An 18,179-nucleotide genomic window follows, 5' to 3' on the forward strand; every position below is an offset into this window, starting at 1 on the left:
ATCTGTAGAGTGCACTTGGAAGAAAGAAAACCTCTTTTGATATTAAAAAAAACCCCACCAAGCCCATTTGCAGATCAAGAAATAATGCACAACTTGCACTAGAAATATCAGCTTCTAAAAAGTAAAAAGCTTGTTATTAACAGCGAAGTTAGAGAGTAAGCATATTTTCATAATGGTGCCTGTTCTTTTAATAGAAGAACAACACGAATGTAAGTAGCATTGGTACAACAAGAAGTTGGCTCAGCACCCAATGCTCCTATGGACGCAGCAGTTCAGGCAATGTCTCATAGCAGGGGCTCCTAGCTAGAGGTCACGGTTCTTTGAGGTTTCAAATGGTTGCATTTGCCCTGCTTTTCTCATGCTAATGAACAAACCCCTAGTAATTTGTCCTTGCAGACAGGCAACATTTCATATAAATAGTTAGGGATCCCCTAATTTTGCTTCCTCAAACCCAATACGAGAGATCCTTTAATCCCACTGCACATCAGAAAATGTAGAAAGCAGATACATGGGCCTACTCAAGAAACACCACCAAAATCCTTATTTCAGTAGAAGCAACAAAATGTCCACCAAGGTTGACAGGACCAGGAGTTGTTCTGTGCATCAGTCGGTTGTGCGGGGAAGGGCAGCTGCTGGGCTCCCCTGCACCAGTCAGCCTCGACCCGCATGAAGAAGGAAGCACTGGGAGTGTTTGAGGGAACCACCAGCTGTTTTGCACAGCCCTCATGTAAGCTGCAGGCATGGGCAATGTCAAGGATCTACTGTTTACTTCATTCTCCTCTTCCAGGGCTGCAGGCAAATCCATCCCAGCCACACTGCTGAGCTGACAGGACAGGGGATAAGAAAACGCCAACATCGCTCACCTACCTTGCAAATATAATGCTCCTCATACTCCTGAGGAAACAAACAACTGCTCTTGTTGCAGAAATCACATGGATTTTGAGAGGAAGAGAGAGAGGAGTCAAGCACATGACAGCAATAAGCTTTCTTCACATACTTAACCTGGTAACCAAGTCAACTGTCCCCAGGGGAAGCTCAGTGTTGGCCAAAGAAGGCCAACTGGCAAGTTCAGCTGCTCTGTCTTTGGACCATTAATATCGGTTGTTAGGTCAAGGCTTCATCCAAAAACACCTACAGCTAAAATTCAAGTATTTCTCCTAAAACTAAAAGTGGCATATTAAGTACACCCTGTGGGTTTGGGGAATGTTTCCCACTCAAACAAACAAAAAAATCATATTTTTTTCCATACCCAGATCAGGAAAGAACAGTCACTCTGCTGATAACCAGTCTTCTTAATAATACACAGAATATTAACAGCTAGAGTACAATAAAAGCGAGCCCTGACATTTTAATTTATCCTCTGAAATATTTCTTCTTTCAGTGGAATGACCTGAAATTGTTGGAGAGCTAAAAACTTTGGTTCTGGAAATGCACTGCCCATGATGTTTTACTGGCTTCATTTCAAATGAAAACAATTACTGTATAGTGAGGATGTTACCACACAGACATAACAACACCATTAACTATTTTTGACTTCCAGTGTAAATTGAACCATTATGGGGTTTTAAAAATGTCCTCATTAAATTTTAATGATCTGTTTTAAGGGATTTTTTTTCCCTTATTAAAATTAAAACCAACTATGCTATACAGCTTTCTCAGAATGTGGTGCATTACTCTAAGATTCAAATAAATCTGTATATCATAGATTAATTAATAAAGAGAAACTATCTGGGTTATTACAGGTGGGGCTGGTAGCAGTACCTGTTATTAATGTTGCCTAACATTTACCAGTAAAAGATGCTGCGTCCCGTTCTTGAAAACGTTGCCAAATACCATCTGACTGAATAAGAAATTTCTGAGTTCAAAGGTAGACACACCTGCTTGGTTTGGGTTTTTTTCCTCCACCCCACCCCACCCCCCCAATAGGAAAAAGAGCAAAGAAAGGAAGGAAAAATGTCAGCTGAAGTGATTCAGCTGATTAAAGAGTACATTTAATTTGTATTAACTCCCCCATAAACCTCAATAATTTTTTTCCATGGGTTCCTTGTTGTACAGTAAGTATTTGAAATTTTGCACGCAGAGGGCTAGAGAATGTTTATGAGAACATTTCCATCAAATTTGCCCTGAACTTGACCAATTCATAAGTTTTGTGTAGACTAAAATGGAAAAAAAAAAAAATTAAAACCCCATGATTTACATACACTCAAGAGAGCCTTGCGAGACCTTTGCTGTTAAATTCTGTGAAGATTCGCTTTACAGCGAACATGCTCCATCCCGTGATGGGGCAGTGGTTTCCCTCCAGGCGCAGCTGCAGCCTCCAGCAGGCTTTCTGGTGTACTCGCTGCCTGGGTCAAGGCAGTCCCATCTCCCTCCTGAGATTCATCTCTTTCCCACAGTCTCATCTGCACTTGCCCCAAGTTAAAACCAGCACGGGACTCAATGGAAGGTGGAACAGACCTTTTTTTAAAAAGCCTGGTTTCTTTTCACCCCGGTGTTACAGGGTTGTTGTATATTGCCAGCTGCTAATGAGTAAACATTGTCCTGCAGCATGCGCTGATGTGGACTGCAATGATGGTGTATATACACTGCATTATACAGTCTCTTTGCTGGCATCTGTATGTTTTCTTCTGATCCTGTCACAAGTATAAGTACAGCTCCTAACCATGGACCCTGTCATAATTTTACTTGGTTTTCCACACATTGCCAGACAGAGCAGAAAACTTAAAATCATAGAAACACAGCATGCCTTTAAAGTTACTTCTGAAAAGTGTCTTAATTTGATATTCTACAAGAAGAACAAGCTGCAAAAGAAGAATTTGTCAGAAGGACTCTTGTAGTTATGTTATTTGAAGAGATACTGCATTCAAGCTACAACGGCATAATAGGTCAGTCTCAGAAATATGACAACAATACATAATTTATCAATCTGGAAACCTTATACTTGAAAGAAGCCTTAGTCTAACCTCTCCATCGCTCCAATTGAATTGTAAGACCACCGCTGTAACAAGACCACTTAGAAAACCACTGGGGTGGCCTTGATAATAATACACATATCATTGTTGAGGCACAGGAAACCAAACCAGATGGTTTTGCTGAGGAAAGCACTTTTTTGGCTTTGTGAAGCCTAAAAACACTAATAGGTCAAACACAGAAGTGGTGAAAAAGAGAGCTAAGAGAAAATCTATGTAAATAAGAAAAAAATCTTTTTACAGTTCTATTTCTGTTGCATGAAAAATGGCTGCAAGAAAATAAAAAGGGGTAAAAGGTGCTGCAGTTCTGAAACAGATCACGATAGTTTTCTGAAAGGAAAAGGTCTAAAAGCAACACTTACAGTAGGCACTGCTGCTGGAAATCAATACCATATGATGTGCATTAGACAGAACACCTACATATTGTAATTAAAACCCTTTTCTTTCCTTATTTTTATGTTTTAAATATGGAGACCATTCATGTCTATTGTAATAAATTACTTTCTTATTCAATCTCTTATTAGCAATCATATCAAACTTACAGAGAAAATCGCACATACATGCACCTCTTAAAATACATTAATTTGAAAATAATGTCCACAAAATAATCCATGCACAAACAGAAATCACATACACATACATATATACAGGTGGAGTGTGGGTGCACGCACACATGTATAAAGCATGTTTGAATTTTCTCGCTTATGCTGTAGTTATTTAGAATTACATGAAGGACTTGGGTTTGTTTTTTTTTTTTTTTTCTTTAATGCAGACATCATCTACATGAGTAAAACTAAGATGATAGTGTGTTACTCTGCTGGGAATTGTAACTATTTCTAATAGTCAAGAAGTCTAATCTAAACTACACCTGCTGAAAGAAATGTATTATAAGTTCTTTTATTGAGCAGTCTTATTTACCAAAACATAAGTTTTTATTTGGCATCAAAAAGGAAAACTTTTACTATCACAGTTGTTCTAAAACATGTTCTCTCTTCTTAAGGGAAATTTTGCCCATATTTTCAAAATCAGAAAGATGTTAAAGAATTATACCTACATTTTGCGGGCATCAAATCATGCTCTAACTGAAAGAAAATATCATTATTTAAATATCAACTTTTTCTCTGCTTGGGACAATGGAGAAGCAATGTACACTGAGGAGAGCTTCACTACATGCTTATGCTTTGTGACTGTTGATTTGCGTACTGCTCAGAAATAGCCTTGGAGAAAATGTTCAAAGTCTTCAGTCCGACTCCCGAGTTCTTAACTAAAACCAGGGTGTTAAAAGAGGGGTGTCTAAACCAGAAGTCAAGTGGGACCACAGGCACCTTACTGAACCCAGGGAGCCTGATGGAGCCTACCTGGACAGCAAAGAAAGAGAGAGAAATGACAATGGGGTCTCACAGGATCCTATTCTGATTCTGCATGAGAGACATGCCAGGCAGATGCCTGCTTTGTGGCCAGTGATGACATCTAACACCTCGTATCAAGACTTGAAGTTTTTTGTAGGGTTGAAAAATTTCAGTTGAGGTAAAACATGTGCAAATAATTTACTAAAACAATGGCATCATGAATCGATTCTGGCTATCCACTTATCTATATCTTTTCTCTAGAGACTCAACAGAGGGAAGACAATCTTTACCTCTTGGACCTGCTGTTCCAGCACTCTCATTATGTCACAAAGAAGTGGCTCTACTGCAAACGCCAGTGCCTGTGGGTCAGTGCTGGGTGAATTTCACAAAGTGATTTGGCATCATTCATTTGAGACCAGTTATCTGTGCTGTGGCCACTTACATTGGCTGTATTGTATCCTGAGAACTGGATCATTATTTGCTTGGATGATTGAACATACTACCATGGTCAAATGTGACTTCCTTTATCCTGGACACATCATACCTCCACATGTCCAAAGTATTTACATGAGGAAATCAAAGAATATTCTGCCATAGGTGAGTGCTTCCTTTGGGAAGCTATTGCTTTCTCAAAAAGCATTTCAACATGAGGCTTAGTTCTACAGCTTATAAAAAGGCCAACAGATTTTTAAACTGTTAGAAAGAAACTAAAGTGGAATAATGATTGCCTCTGATACACGTGGTTCTAGAAAAGATACTGCTTCAGGAAGTACCTGCCAAGAGTTTTATGAATGTTCAGTAGTTGTTCGAAAGGAGCACAGTCTATCAAATTTTTCTTCTAAAGGTTCATACAAGCCCTGCTGCTCTCACAATTACTTCACCTAGATGGCAGCAATAAGATAATCAGTTCAGTGGATCATCACATCAATAAGACCAGACTGGATATAATTTTAAGATCAATTTGGCTTAATAGAACCACTGATTATCCCAGCTCAGGCAAGCTGATGGAAAAAAAAGGTTCTCATTGGGAAATACACAAAATACAGCTGAGTACCTGGATAGCTCAGAAATCTACCCTCATATTCAAAGAAGTCCAGCATTGAGGGTTTAAAATTATTTCTTTTATTAGAAGTGATTAACTTTGAGCATAAAAACTAAGCAGGAAGGGAAAAACATTTTCCACTTCAGTCCATAACAAAAGGGTAATCCTCATTTAAAAGTATGCCTTTAAGTTCATGAGCCAATCTCGTAACTATATGAGGTATTGATAGTTACACAGACAGATATAACTGACTTTCCTTTTATAACCAACAATCCTCAACAAAGCAAGACTCACAAGCAAGTATTCCACTGGGCTGATGAAAGGATGTGTCAGAAAAACTTTGAATTTCATCAGACTAAGGTAAGACATATCTCAAAAGACAACACATCCTTAACATTCCAAGAAAACAACAAAACAGCACTAGAAATGTCTTGGCCAACAGTCTCGTCGGCTGAATCTTTTTTTTATGCACAAGAGTAAAGTAAAATTTGAAATAAGTCTGTCTGGCAAGAGTTTTTATATTTAAATGTACACACAAACATACAAGAAGGGATTTCCCACAACAGAAATGGTAGCAGCTGTCTCCAAGGGTCAGTCTCTACCTATTAGAATGGTGAATAGAAGAATAATGAATAAAAGACCAGGCAACACTGACTGGAGATTTAAATGCAGAAGGCATCACTGTACTTTAGATTTTACTATCTCAATTTCAACATGCTCAAAATGTTTTCAGATAATAAAAATGACTGTGCATTTTAATCACAAAGTACAAATCAGCACCAGTACCAATTTAAAAAAAAAAAAAAGTAAAATGGAAAGTCTCTCTCTAAACAGTTTCTTAATGTGCTTGGTTGGACTTTACAATAACTTACTATATTACCTATTTATAAAATGTTCTTTTTTGCCTTTTTTTTTAACATTATTTAAATACAAATTAATGGAAACTGATTGCCATACATTTAGAATACCAAATGGTCCCTGATTTCACCATGAATTTAGGCACACACTTAATTTTAAGCATTTGACTAGACAGACCTGTAATTAATTGAATTGGAGCCAATTATGACCCAAGTATGAGTCCTCTGTAATTATTGCTTGAAGTACTGCTGGATTCCTATTGAAGGCAAAAGAAAATATTTTTGATCTGTACAAAGACTTAAAGACTATTAAAACTGTTACCCTTGGACTTTTTTTTTTTTATTTTTGTAAGATATATATTGATAGGCTTTGCCACAGCACTCATCACTGCACTATTTCTGCTCTCTGCACGACACTGAGGTGTGGGCAGTGCAACTGCAGAAGGCAACCTGAGCATCAGTGGGTGATAAAGAGGAAACTGAAGGAAAGGAAGAAAAAGCCCCAGCTGTTGAACTCTAATACGAACTTGCTTTTTTCCCAGAGCCACTTTCCAACATGACTATCTTCTATTTGTTTGCTTTCCCTTTACATCTTTACAAATAAATGTGTCTATTACGTCCCCAAGAACAACACTTCAAGGTTTCAGTTGCAGGTTTATCTTTACAACTTCATTTACAATATTTAGCATGTAGGAAATTGAAAAAAAACAACTAGTGATGGATTGATGGACTCTTTTTTTAATGGTCCAAGTTAAATGTTTCTGAGAATCCATATTTATTTGAAATAAGACTCTTGGGTGAGTGTCTGAAGAAATTTGTATGATGCCTTGTGTTTTGTAAATGGCACAGAAATGAGTCAGACTGTTAAGGGTTGCTATTGTACTAATATTTGAAAATACCTAGCAGATGGTTTACTAGAACTTTCTGCAACAAATAAAAGGTATAAATTACCCTCACAAAACAAAATAGCACACAGAAGATTTACATATCAGTAGTGCTGATATATTGTTTTTCCTCTTCCAATTCAGTGACATTGGTCATCACCTCTAATACCATCCCATGAGACTTGTGCTAGATCACAGTAGAGTAAAAATGGAGAAAGGGGGAGTAAGAGGCACCAGCAATTTCTGCAAAAATGTTAAGAGTTACTAATATAATTTAAGGATAAAACTAATAATTCGCCCTCCCCCCAAAAAAAAGTTTTTGATTCCTACTTATTTCTATTTTGTTCTCTTCAAACACTGAATGGAAACCTTTCTAGTGAATTGGACTTCCCGGGTTTCATTCAGCAGCACAATGCCGCTGTACCTGATTTTCAGTTCCTGCTGGTGGCAGTTCAAGTCCCAGCTCAAAAACCTGATCAAACACATATTCCAACTATTCTCCCCTGATATGAACCTACATTTAAACATCGAACTTCTGAATCATCTGCTACTAAAGCTGACCTCAACCCACAGCTAGCACTGAGCTTGCTGGCAGCCCTTCCCTTGGCGGGCACCTATATGATTCAGTGCAGGCATGTGCTTCCATGCTTTACTGTATACAGAAGCATTTGTCCAAAATCACGGTGGCAGTTGGATGAACGCATGTGATCAAAGCTCAAGAGTCCTGACTTCTGCTTGTGCTTTGTAACCACCAGACCTTCTCCACTCCAGTACATACAGGATACAATCTCTCCACAACGTCAATGGGAGTTTGGTCATCAACTTTCATGAGATCAGGCATTGACCCATAATGTTTTATAAAACAACAAAAAGGAATGTATTTATGGTTTTATTATTATCCCTAATAAGGAAATAAGGATAAAGAAAACACAGTACATGGTCTAGTCTATACGCACATGTGTTACTTGTATTAATATCGATGGGATTTAAAAGTACATATGGAGACGATAAGATATATCCCTATGTGTTCAGCCATATGCTTAAGGAAGCTCCCCAAATGCTTGTAAATACGATCATGCTTTCTAACATACTATGTATTTATTTGAACAATGTTAAATCTCTAAGCCCTACTTTCCAGTCCATTAAAGCCTCAAATAATTGTTTATTTCCAGTTTAAAGTTACTCTCTTTTTTAGCCATTAGAAGGCTGCCTGTAACCACATTTCCACAATATTCAGGGAATTAGAGAGTTGATAATAACTCTTCCATTATCCGAAGGGGTACCTCTCTGGGAAGAGAAATACTCAAGATGAACTATATTTTAGTGAGGAATTCTTTCCAGAAGATTTTGGGACAGGCCCAAAACATGTAGCTGAAAGGTCTGGAATGCTACTTACACAACAAACATGTGTTCGTGCTGTAGACCTTGGACAACTACATTCCTTCTGGAGTCCAAAGGCCTTGAAAGCTAGTCATTCTTCTGGATAGACTTGTTTTCATTTCCTTTTTGTTTTTAAAGGTTTGAACACAGGACAAGGGTCTGACCCACTAGGCACAAGAGGGTTTTTCTGGATTTCCCTTATGGAAGAAGACATCAGAATTCATCCCATGATTTATGATCTGGTACAAGTTGTGTTGGAATGAGATAGCCGAAGTATTTATGGACTATCCAATGCCTGTTAACAAATTATGCTAATTATGTTCATGCAACTGATCATTTTGTTTGGCTTATCTTTTACTTCCTTTCAATTGAGATTTGGTAACTGACTTTATGAACACTCTTGATTAACGTTTTATCCATTAAAAAGATGATTGGGATGGTTTACTGGATTTACTGCTTCAACTGATGTTGTAGCCACAAATATAAAACAATAGACATGGAGGCATAGTCACGGCAATCACAGTGCCCTTACAACCTTATATACAAATGCAACACAGAACCAAAAGCCAACTTCATTTATAGCCAGCTGCCAAGAATCACCTTCTTCGCTTACTTGATGTAACCCTTTCAATGTTAAGGTGATATGGCTGTTTACTTTTTAAAATATCATCCAGAACAAAAGTTTATATTGTGGTACTACAATTTTGTTTTCTTGCTGTTCTTTTTGACTGTAAACAAGATTTGAGAGCTCAGCTTTTATTTTACCTTTTAAGTCTTAACTTACAATAAAAATCCCAAATCAGGCTTTTTTCTACTGCAATATGTCTTACCTTGTAATATAGAAAACCAAAACAAACAGTTTTCATCTTTTTAAACTACATCAATGAATGGTGAAGCCAAATCCGGTTTCCCAGCAAGGAATTATTAAAACGACAGAAATAGTCCAATGACCACAGGAAATCTTTAAGCACCAAAATGGGGACAAAAGTCTCCTGGGGAAAAGACAATATTTCCTACGTGGTCATTCATGTCTCCTTGTAATACAATACAGGGGTATTGTTTGTTTGTCTGCTTAAGTAGATGCATAGAATAAAATTAGAAACAAATCCTGACTAGGAAAACATTTCAAACAGTAGATGCAGACACATGCATTGCAATACCTGCCATCACAACTATGTTGTGATGCTTCTTTCTAATGTGTAACCAGCTAGACCTTTGATCATTAATATATACATTATTCTTGCCTCATTATAATAAAGGCCATCAACTTCCAGCAGGATCTTTGACTTCAGGTCATATCGCATCTTGCTGCAATCTTAATATTGGTCATAAAATTTGTCAAAACAATAGGAGAAATACTCTAAAAGAGATCCACTTTATAGTCAGCCCCCTCCCCCAAGGAATTCAGTCAAGGAATGTAAACCCAAAGACTTATTTTTCTGTTCAGACCATGCCTGGTGTAGACTGCTGTGTTACTAAATTCCCTAGTCTGAAATCAAGAGCAAGAAAAAGTTAACAGGCCTCAACAGGCAAAAACATCTTGAGATAGCCCTCTGTGGACCACGACCTGAAGTTACAGCAATAAGCATTATCCCCACTATGAAGACGATTCAGAAAAAAGTATGTGGCCCACAGCTTACCTCAACATAGTCCCTGGCATGGCCCCAGTCTCTCTTAGCATCCAGATTGCCCAGGCTGAAACAATCCAGCTGTCCAAGGTGAATCTTTGCTACCGATCGGCTAATTTTTCGAGTAACAAAGTTAGCTCCTGGAATAGAAACAAAAGGTAGTAACAGCATAGTCACGGTGGCAGATAACTGGCCACAAGAAGCACCTTGTACAGCTCAGCACATGGTACTTTCAGTCTTCATGCACTCCCCTCACACCACATAGACCCATGCCATCTTTTATCATTTGAGTAGGCTAAAAAGCTTCCAGTGCAAGTGTCACATTAGCTGCACTTTCACAGCAAACATCTTTCTTTGTGGGACTTCTTAAGCATTCCTAATTTGCTGCCTCAGTATTCAGTCCAGGCATAAAGCCAAAGTAAATAATTTGGAATGTCAGTTCTTAAACACAAAATGCAAAAGGTTACATAAAGAAGACAGACATCTTAGACCACCCTCAAGATTTTTGTTGCAGTTTCTTTTTTCTTTTTAAAAATTTTTTTAAAGGAATGCATATATCTAAATAAATTAGTTGATTAATAAAAGAAAATTGAGACTATCCAAATACTACATATTCTCCAAAGGACTGTAATGGTTAAATATGCTCTACTTTTCTAGTTATTTGGGATTCTTTGTCCCTCAGGTTCAGTGAGATCATGAAATTGTGATTTCAACATTACCAGTTGAAGGCTGTACATTATTTTATCATATTTCCATATTTTGTTCACTGTATTGCTTTGGAAAATTTATGTACCCATCTCTGCTCCCTGTAGAGTTGCTTTAAATATTACTTGTTTCTAGTTATTTTCGTATCTTGATTTTTAGATTGTGACCGCTGTTTTTTCTAAAATGTGTTCAACAGTCTCCTCAAAAGCAGAGGGATTTGATTTTAGACCATGAGTTCAGGCTAAACAAGCCCAATGGCATTTGCACACTAATGGGCCACAAAAATTAAAATTACATGCCTTTTTAATAGCTAAAAAAAAAAAAATGATTGAGTGGTGACAGATGATACCTCATCCAAATGGAAAGCAGGAAAGTTAGTGAAAATGACTGCACTTGTAAAATGCTCTTAGCAAATTTCAAAAGTTCTAAGTAGTGCAGCTTGTACATTCAATTCATGTATGTAGTTTTTTTCATTACGGAACTCTGCTCTTGAGATATGCATATCAATCTTTTCTGTTTCCTGTCAAACAAATGATAGGCTGCTGCAAAATTCTTAAATAATGTGAAGCGTCTTTTTTGGACCACTAATTTTTCCTGTAAAGTCAAGAGCACTACAGTACCTTTTTGTGTCATTTGACTCTGCCAAAAGTAAAAAAAAAAAAAAAAAGAGCGCACCTGTAAGAACCATATGGAATGAAGCAATTAAATAATTCACACCTTACCACAGTATTAAGGTAGAATTTTAATTTTCTGTCAACTCCTGAACTAATTGGAATTCCGGTTATTAGCCATTTAGAATATATCATCAGTTTGTGTTTGTTTTTTAAAGGATGAAAGCCATATAATTTCCATATTCCCTAAAAGTATTCAGATATAAAGGAAGCTTACAAAATAGCGTGAGTTGCAAAATTTCAGAAATAAGATATACTGGGGATCCTTTTTTATAGCAATGTTCCCCAAAAATTGGACAAATAAGTCAACTGCAGGACGAAAGCCCACACCCTTCTTCCAGACTGCACCCTGCATACTCAACAGGAGAAATGCGATTATCCCAAAGATAAACCAGTGCAAACCACAGGACCGACACCGTGACTCTGCTATTGCAATTTCTGAAAGCAAAGTACTGTGGTTCCCCTGTTCCTGGCTGGACAGGCTTGCAGCAGGAGTGGAGTTCTGGCTTAACAGAAACCAGTGACAGAGTCTCTTTGGCTTAGTCAGACTGGCACATCTCCAAAGACTGTTTTCATTTTTTATGTTATCAAAGTGCTTTGAGATCTTTATTATTATATTATTACTAATTAATTAAAAATAGATTCAAAATATCACACAAACATATTAGGATTGGCTCTGAAACTTCGTAACCTGCACTGAAATAATCTCAGTTAGCATTATTATTCAGTAAATAACAGTTAAAGGAGAAGCTTTTTTTTCTAGGATAAATTATATGGCTTTATGTTCCACACTGCAACTGAGTAATAAGCAAAACTGGCCGCTTTCAACGCTACATTCCCATTCGCAGTAAAAGCATTGAGAGTTCTAGTCATCATCTGCATTAAAGAAAGTTTTACTGTCAACCTACAAGACTAATGAACATCAGCTTCCATTTTGGAGCAACCACTTCCTCAGTGTGAAAAAAACAAAAAGCGTATTAGGTTGTGTGTGAAAGAGAGAGAACTTTTATGCTATCCACTTAACTTGAAATATATTAAAGATACTGCACAAGAAAAAGCAGATTCATCTAGCACACACAGCAAATATTAGTAACTGCTGTCTTCTTGTGGAGTCACTGATAACTGGAAAGAAGGATCTTCAAAGATCTTCTCTAAGCAAAATCAGAATATACCTCAAAAGGCTGAAATGAAGAATTAAAGAGCACCACAATGAAAAATGAAAACCTTTATTTTCCAGAAATATTCCAGTAAGGGTTCAACAAAATAATACCAACCCATTTCTTGGAAGTGCCTCAGCATTAAAGCTGTGGAAGAAAACTATGCTCCTGTTCATTCTGAGAAATGTGATTAGAATTTTTTTCATGCAACCATGGACTGAATGGCACATTTCAGAAGCATTTAAATGATATGGTTCATAAATAAAGTTTAAATACCGATTCTCTTCAAGCACAGTATCTTAAAATATCCCATTACACTACACGTTTGATCCCATGCCATTAAATGCACATCATAACTAGAATTTAAGCTGATGCCCACTGGAGTCATACAAAATAGTTAAGGCTATGTCAGCATTTCCATTATAAAGCCCTGTCCTAGGGGTTTGCAATCGGGCTATAAAATCTTGCTTTGGCCTGAAACTTGGCAGACGTAATGACTCTTTCCTCAGGAATGATTCTATCTAAAAGGTCTATGCGGAGTGCTACAGATATCTTTATATAGCTGAATACAAAGTACCATTTGAAACACAGAAATGGTTAGCTTCCTTCTTCCTCAGATGGTATTGAGGACTTGTTAATGTTGAACCTACAAGAGCATTTTCCTCCATAGAATGGCCAGCTAGTGCCAGCAAGACTACCAATAGTGCTGCTGGTGTGTTAACCACTTCACCTTCTATGTTGATTTTCATCGGATCAAGATGATGCAGCAGCTAAAATGCCACTAGTTATCACAGCTGAATAAGGCCTACTTTATTGTGCTACTAACATTACTAATTCACATGCAAACATGTTGGTGGTAGCAACAGAAACTAGCTTAGATTGGCAGGGAAAAGAGATGTCCGAGACCCACATTTGTCTCCTGGATTTGTACTGCTTCCTCCGTTCAGAGGTTTTGTAAAACATATCTCACTGCTCACACCTAGTATGAATGAATGTGGAGTGTTCAAAACTCTATTAAATGTGTGATGTATTTTGACTTATTTGAATATTTTTTCAAAGTGTGCGAGGGTTGCACTGTTCTGGGAGCTCACTATCCTACAGTAACCAAGAGAAGAGTCATTCTTGCCCCCTCGGTAGAGCCAAGCATGATGGGTTAACTGCCTTGCATAGTTATCTATGCAGCAAATACATCCAAACCACGATGGGCCACATTATCTGGTTTGCGTCGCTACTGACAGCACTGGAATTGCTGTACCGCAACAGCAGAGATCTGGCTAGATGTTGCAAAGGATGCTTTGGTGTGTCCGCGCATTTCAGCAGTTCCAAACAGCCTTGGTTGAGCAGTGCCTGACAAGTTTTTACATTTTAAAAGAGGCCTTAAACATGAGTTTTCATGATATTAACAGCTCTTTCAGGAACCCTGGGCATTAGGTTAGATTTGTTTTCAAAACCCAAGCCCTCCCTCTGAGATCATTAGCATTCCAATAGGAACCATAAGGTCTGATTTACAAACCCAGTTTATCCTAGATACAATTTTAAGCAAGGATTCCTCATCAAGCAGACCTGATCTGTAAAACACATAACTTGTCAGCAAACCACCATAGGAACAATACTGCAATAAAAAGAAATAGCAGAGGTATAATGCAATAACTTCGGCTCTCCAGCCCAGGCCTGTCGTCCGCTGCACCGCCTGGCTCAGGGTGGAAAACAGCTCATGCAGCTCATCCCTCGGAGAAGGATGCTGCCTACATCTGGCAAAGATACAGTTTTGAAAGCTGGACACATCTCTCATTAACACATATTTAAAACTAATGCTTTAGGAAGCACGCTCTCAATGCCCCGAGGAAAAAAAAAAAAAAAAAAAATGGGTGTCTCTGCATCAGTACCCCATTCCTTTTATCAACACTGGGGTTTTACCCTTTGCGTATCATCAGGAATCTGGCTGTCTGAAGTAGACGTTTTTCTCTAGAATCTGTGGTTTATAAGAGGCAGTCAAATGGATGAAGCAGCTTTAAGAGCCACTGTTACAGTAACGATTTCTTCTCAAGAACCCTCATTTTCCAAGTTCTCAAGGCTACATATAAAACTCAACAGATGACAACATTGTGGTCTTAGGAAGACTGCTATTCCTGTGTAACACTAGTTGTTTCATGCATAAGAAAATCCATCGTTAATCCTAGTAATATCATAGAATCAGTCAACCTGACAGCATTTAATAGAAATACTTATCTATCAGCTGAGACGCAGTCCTAGCACAGTCTATCAAGTTGCCATAACATCATCTTCGTTTTGCATAAAATATGAAAAAAAGGTTTCTGTCTCTAAAGATGCTGGCACAAGAAAAAGGGTAGGGTTTTTTTTTCTCCAAGTTTCTACAGTTCTGGCATAGATTCTAGTGGGAGCCTAACATGTTCAAACACATTCTGTACCCAGTGCTTCTACTAACCCAAAGGAACATATTTCTTTTAACATATATATGTTGTAAATGATACATTTAATGAGATCATGAAAATGTTTTGATTGCCTGAAAATCCACACTGCTCATAATTTCCATTCTATGAGAAGCTTTTCCATTTTTGTAACAAGCTGAAATTAAAAAACAAAGCAACACCCAGTTTTTCTAGGAAAAGAAGTCCAGAATCTCCTTTAGCTTATACCAATGAAAATCAATAACAATTATTCTGAAGTCAATGGAATGATGTCAATGTAAACCAGATGAAAAATCAAGTTACGGATCTTTAAATTAACCTTCCCTATTTTGGGTTTTAATGGAATTTTCAACTGCATCTTGATCAAAACAACTGATACAGTGCTGTGTTTCGGTAAAACTAGTAAAGCAGCTACTTAGTATATGTTAAACACTCATGCATTTTAATTGCGAATCCACTCTCAATTTAAAATAACAAATTGTTCATCTCACAACAACAATTATACAAAATAGAAACATCACTGTTTGGAAACAAAGGGAAAATCACTGTTAAAAGTGATTTTTTTCCTTCCCAGCTCTTCATAATATCCTACTAATTTTACACAGCAAGTACAGCTACATTTAGATGAGCTTGCCAGAAAGTCCCCAATCAGATTTTTGCAAAATGAAATATATATGAAATAAGGGTGATATGATTCATAAGAAACTCATTGTAAAGTCATGCACTGCATGGGAAACATCTTCCTGACCTGAGCAATAAATCATTTTATTTCCTGAAACATGAGGTATAGTGCTTTAATCCTTACATTTTAATCCTATAGAGCATATCTGGAAATACTTTTCTTCATCATACTATTTCCAATCTCTTTCTCTGTCCTTTCAAATTGTAATAGTACCTTATGATAGTGGGTTTCTCAGATTTTTAAAACATTTGCAATGTTTTTCAAACATTTTCAGTTTACATACCCCCAAACTATTTTCCAATGGACATGTGAGGTCTTTATAAACAGGAAGGATAAAGCTACTGATAACAGGCTTGTTTCTAAAGGTTATTCTTCATCAACCCCCTGGGAAATAATCACATAACAATGCAATCCACAGATCACAGATTGAAAGCAATGGTCCAATAACATGAGGATAAAACTGTTCCTCCTTATCAAGTGATCCTCCTTTGGTATTACTTTAAAATGTGTGATTTCAGTAAAATGAAGTGGTACTAATTCCTTTAAATATTGCTAACAAAGACATCAATCAACGTATCAACTGAATTATTTCCTTTTATAATATATTGACATACATTTTGAACCTTCCAATGCCAAAAGTAAAATGTGCTAAGTCTGCTTGGCCCCATTTCCCATTTGCATCACACTTTTTGATGGAATTCCTTGGGTAATGGAAAATATACTACTAAAATTATTATTTTAAAAATGAGGAGATTGAGGCAGAGGGGTAAAGGCATGCAGAGGTAGGAAGAATCAGCAGCAGGAAGGCAGCACACTGGAGGGGGTTGATGCTCTTCAACCCAAGAGCACCTCTGCCCTGGTGCTCTGCCCAAGAGCACCTCTTGCACTGAGAACATTTGGGCAGCTGAGGGCAACAGGAGGTCACATGAACTGGGCATGGAGGGAACAAAAATTAATGATTTTTATAATCAGAAGGGAAAATAAGAGTGAGAGACAACCTTGTGAGGAATGACAGGGCACAGAAATTGGGAGGGAACACGGAAAGTAGGGAGAGTTTTCTTTTCCCAGTGGGCAGAAAGATAGCATGAAGCTTACCTGGAGGGACAACGAGTAAGCCCCATAAAAGAGGTGCATGGAAGTAGGGCAAGAGACCTACCAACCACCACCAGAGGACGAGAATCAGAGGTGAAATTTGTCACAGCACAGCGAGCCACACTCCCCTGTGATTCAGCGGAGCTAACCCTCCACCGGGGATCTGTCATCAGGGCTTTAAACTCTTCAGGACTGTTTTGCATATGAACAGATATAGGCTTCTACCTCCCAAAGAACAATGACAGGATGATTTCTATGACTGCACAGAAGCAGTTCTCTAAAGTGACTGTGAAAAAATGTCATTTAATTAGCAGACAATCTGCATGTGTAACACAACACAAAGCTGTTAGATTTCATATACAAGACATTCACATTCAGGACTAATTACACATCTCAGATCTATCATATGGGCTTGTTAGAAGGATAGGGTGACATACTAGCAAGAACTGCTGGGCAAAAAGTGCTATTTTAGTATACTTCCTCCATATAATTTTTCTTAAATTAAAATATTTTCCCCTCGGGAACTGTACACTGAACAGGAAAAGGTGAGGCATCAGAGATTCTTATTAAGGAAAAACCAAACATTAATGCTGAAAACAATATGTAAAAGTGTTATGCCTGTTCCCAAGTTTATGCTGTTAATGGCACTTACATAAACAGAGCAGCGTTTCGCTTACAGAAAACTTAACCTTTTGCTCCAAACTATTCACTTTGATTTCTTAATCGCAGTTCATATACACTACATTTTAAAACAAAGGTAAACGTCTTTAGCCACTCTGATTTGTTAACACTCATTTAAGCTGTGTTTCTTAAATTGTACAACTAATATTATTGAACTAAACCTCTCATTTAAGCTTTCACAGAATTAGACAAGCCCTTGCATGTATGAGTTATGGGGTAAGCATGAGTGTGCTTGCCCATTAGCACAGACTCTTTATATTGTTTAAGTGTGTGTAAACAATTGGAGTTAAGTACACGCTTTGCTGAATTGATGCTACAATAGCTAGAAATGTATGCAACCAAAAGGAAAATCCAGCACTTGTGCAAAATGGAAATATGCAGTCTAAGGCAACTTGCACAAATAATGGATTTTAACTTATCTTGTGAAATAGCTGCCAAAGTTCAGACATCTGTGCCCTTAAATTTAACACCCCTTTCCTTTTCTCCCTGTCTTTCCCCTCCTCCATCCTCTCAGCAACCAGTAGCACATCAAAAAAGGTGCTGTTTGATGGTTCAAGCTGAGACATTCAGCCTTTACCCTAGCACTCCCTTGAGATGAAGCAGGCAAGGTTTTAATCTTACCTGGTGACACATGACTGACTAATACAGTTTCT

General features: G+C 37.6%; 1 protein-coding gene across 1 annotated transcript in view; it reads right to left on the minus strand.

The window, feature by feature from the left end:
• GMDS (GDP-mannose 4,6-dehydratase) overlaps window positions 1-18,179 on the minus strand; it is a 435,214-nt gene that overhangs the window by 219,050 nt on the left and 197,985 nt on the right. The window contains 1 exon segment of the mRNA XM_075705676.1: window positions 10,122-10,249. Within this exon segment, the coding sequence (XP_075561791.1) occupies window positions 10,122-10,249 (128 nt within the window).

The sequence above is a fragment of the Pelecanus crispus genome, chromosome 2, assembly GCF_030463565.1.
Source record: "Pelecanus crispus isolate bPelCri1 chromosome 2, bPelCri1.pri, whole genome shotgun sequence".
Lineage (NCBI taxonomy): Eukaryota > Metazoa > Chordata > Aves > Pelecaniformes > Pelecanidae > Pelecanus > Pelecanus crispus.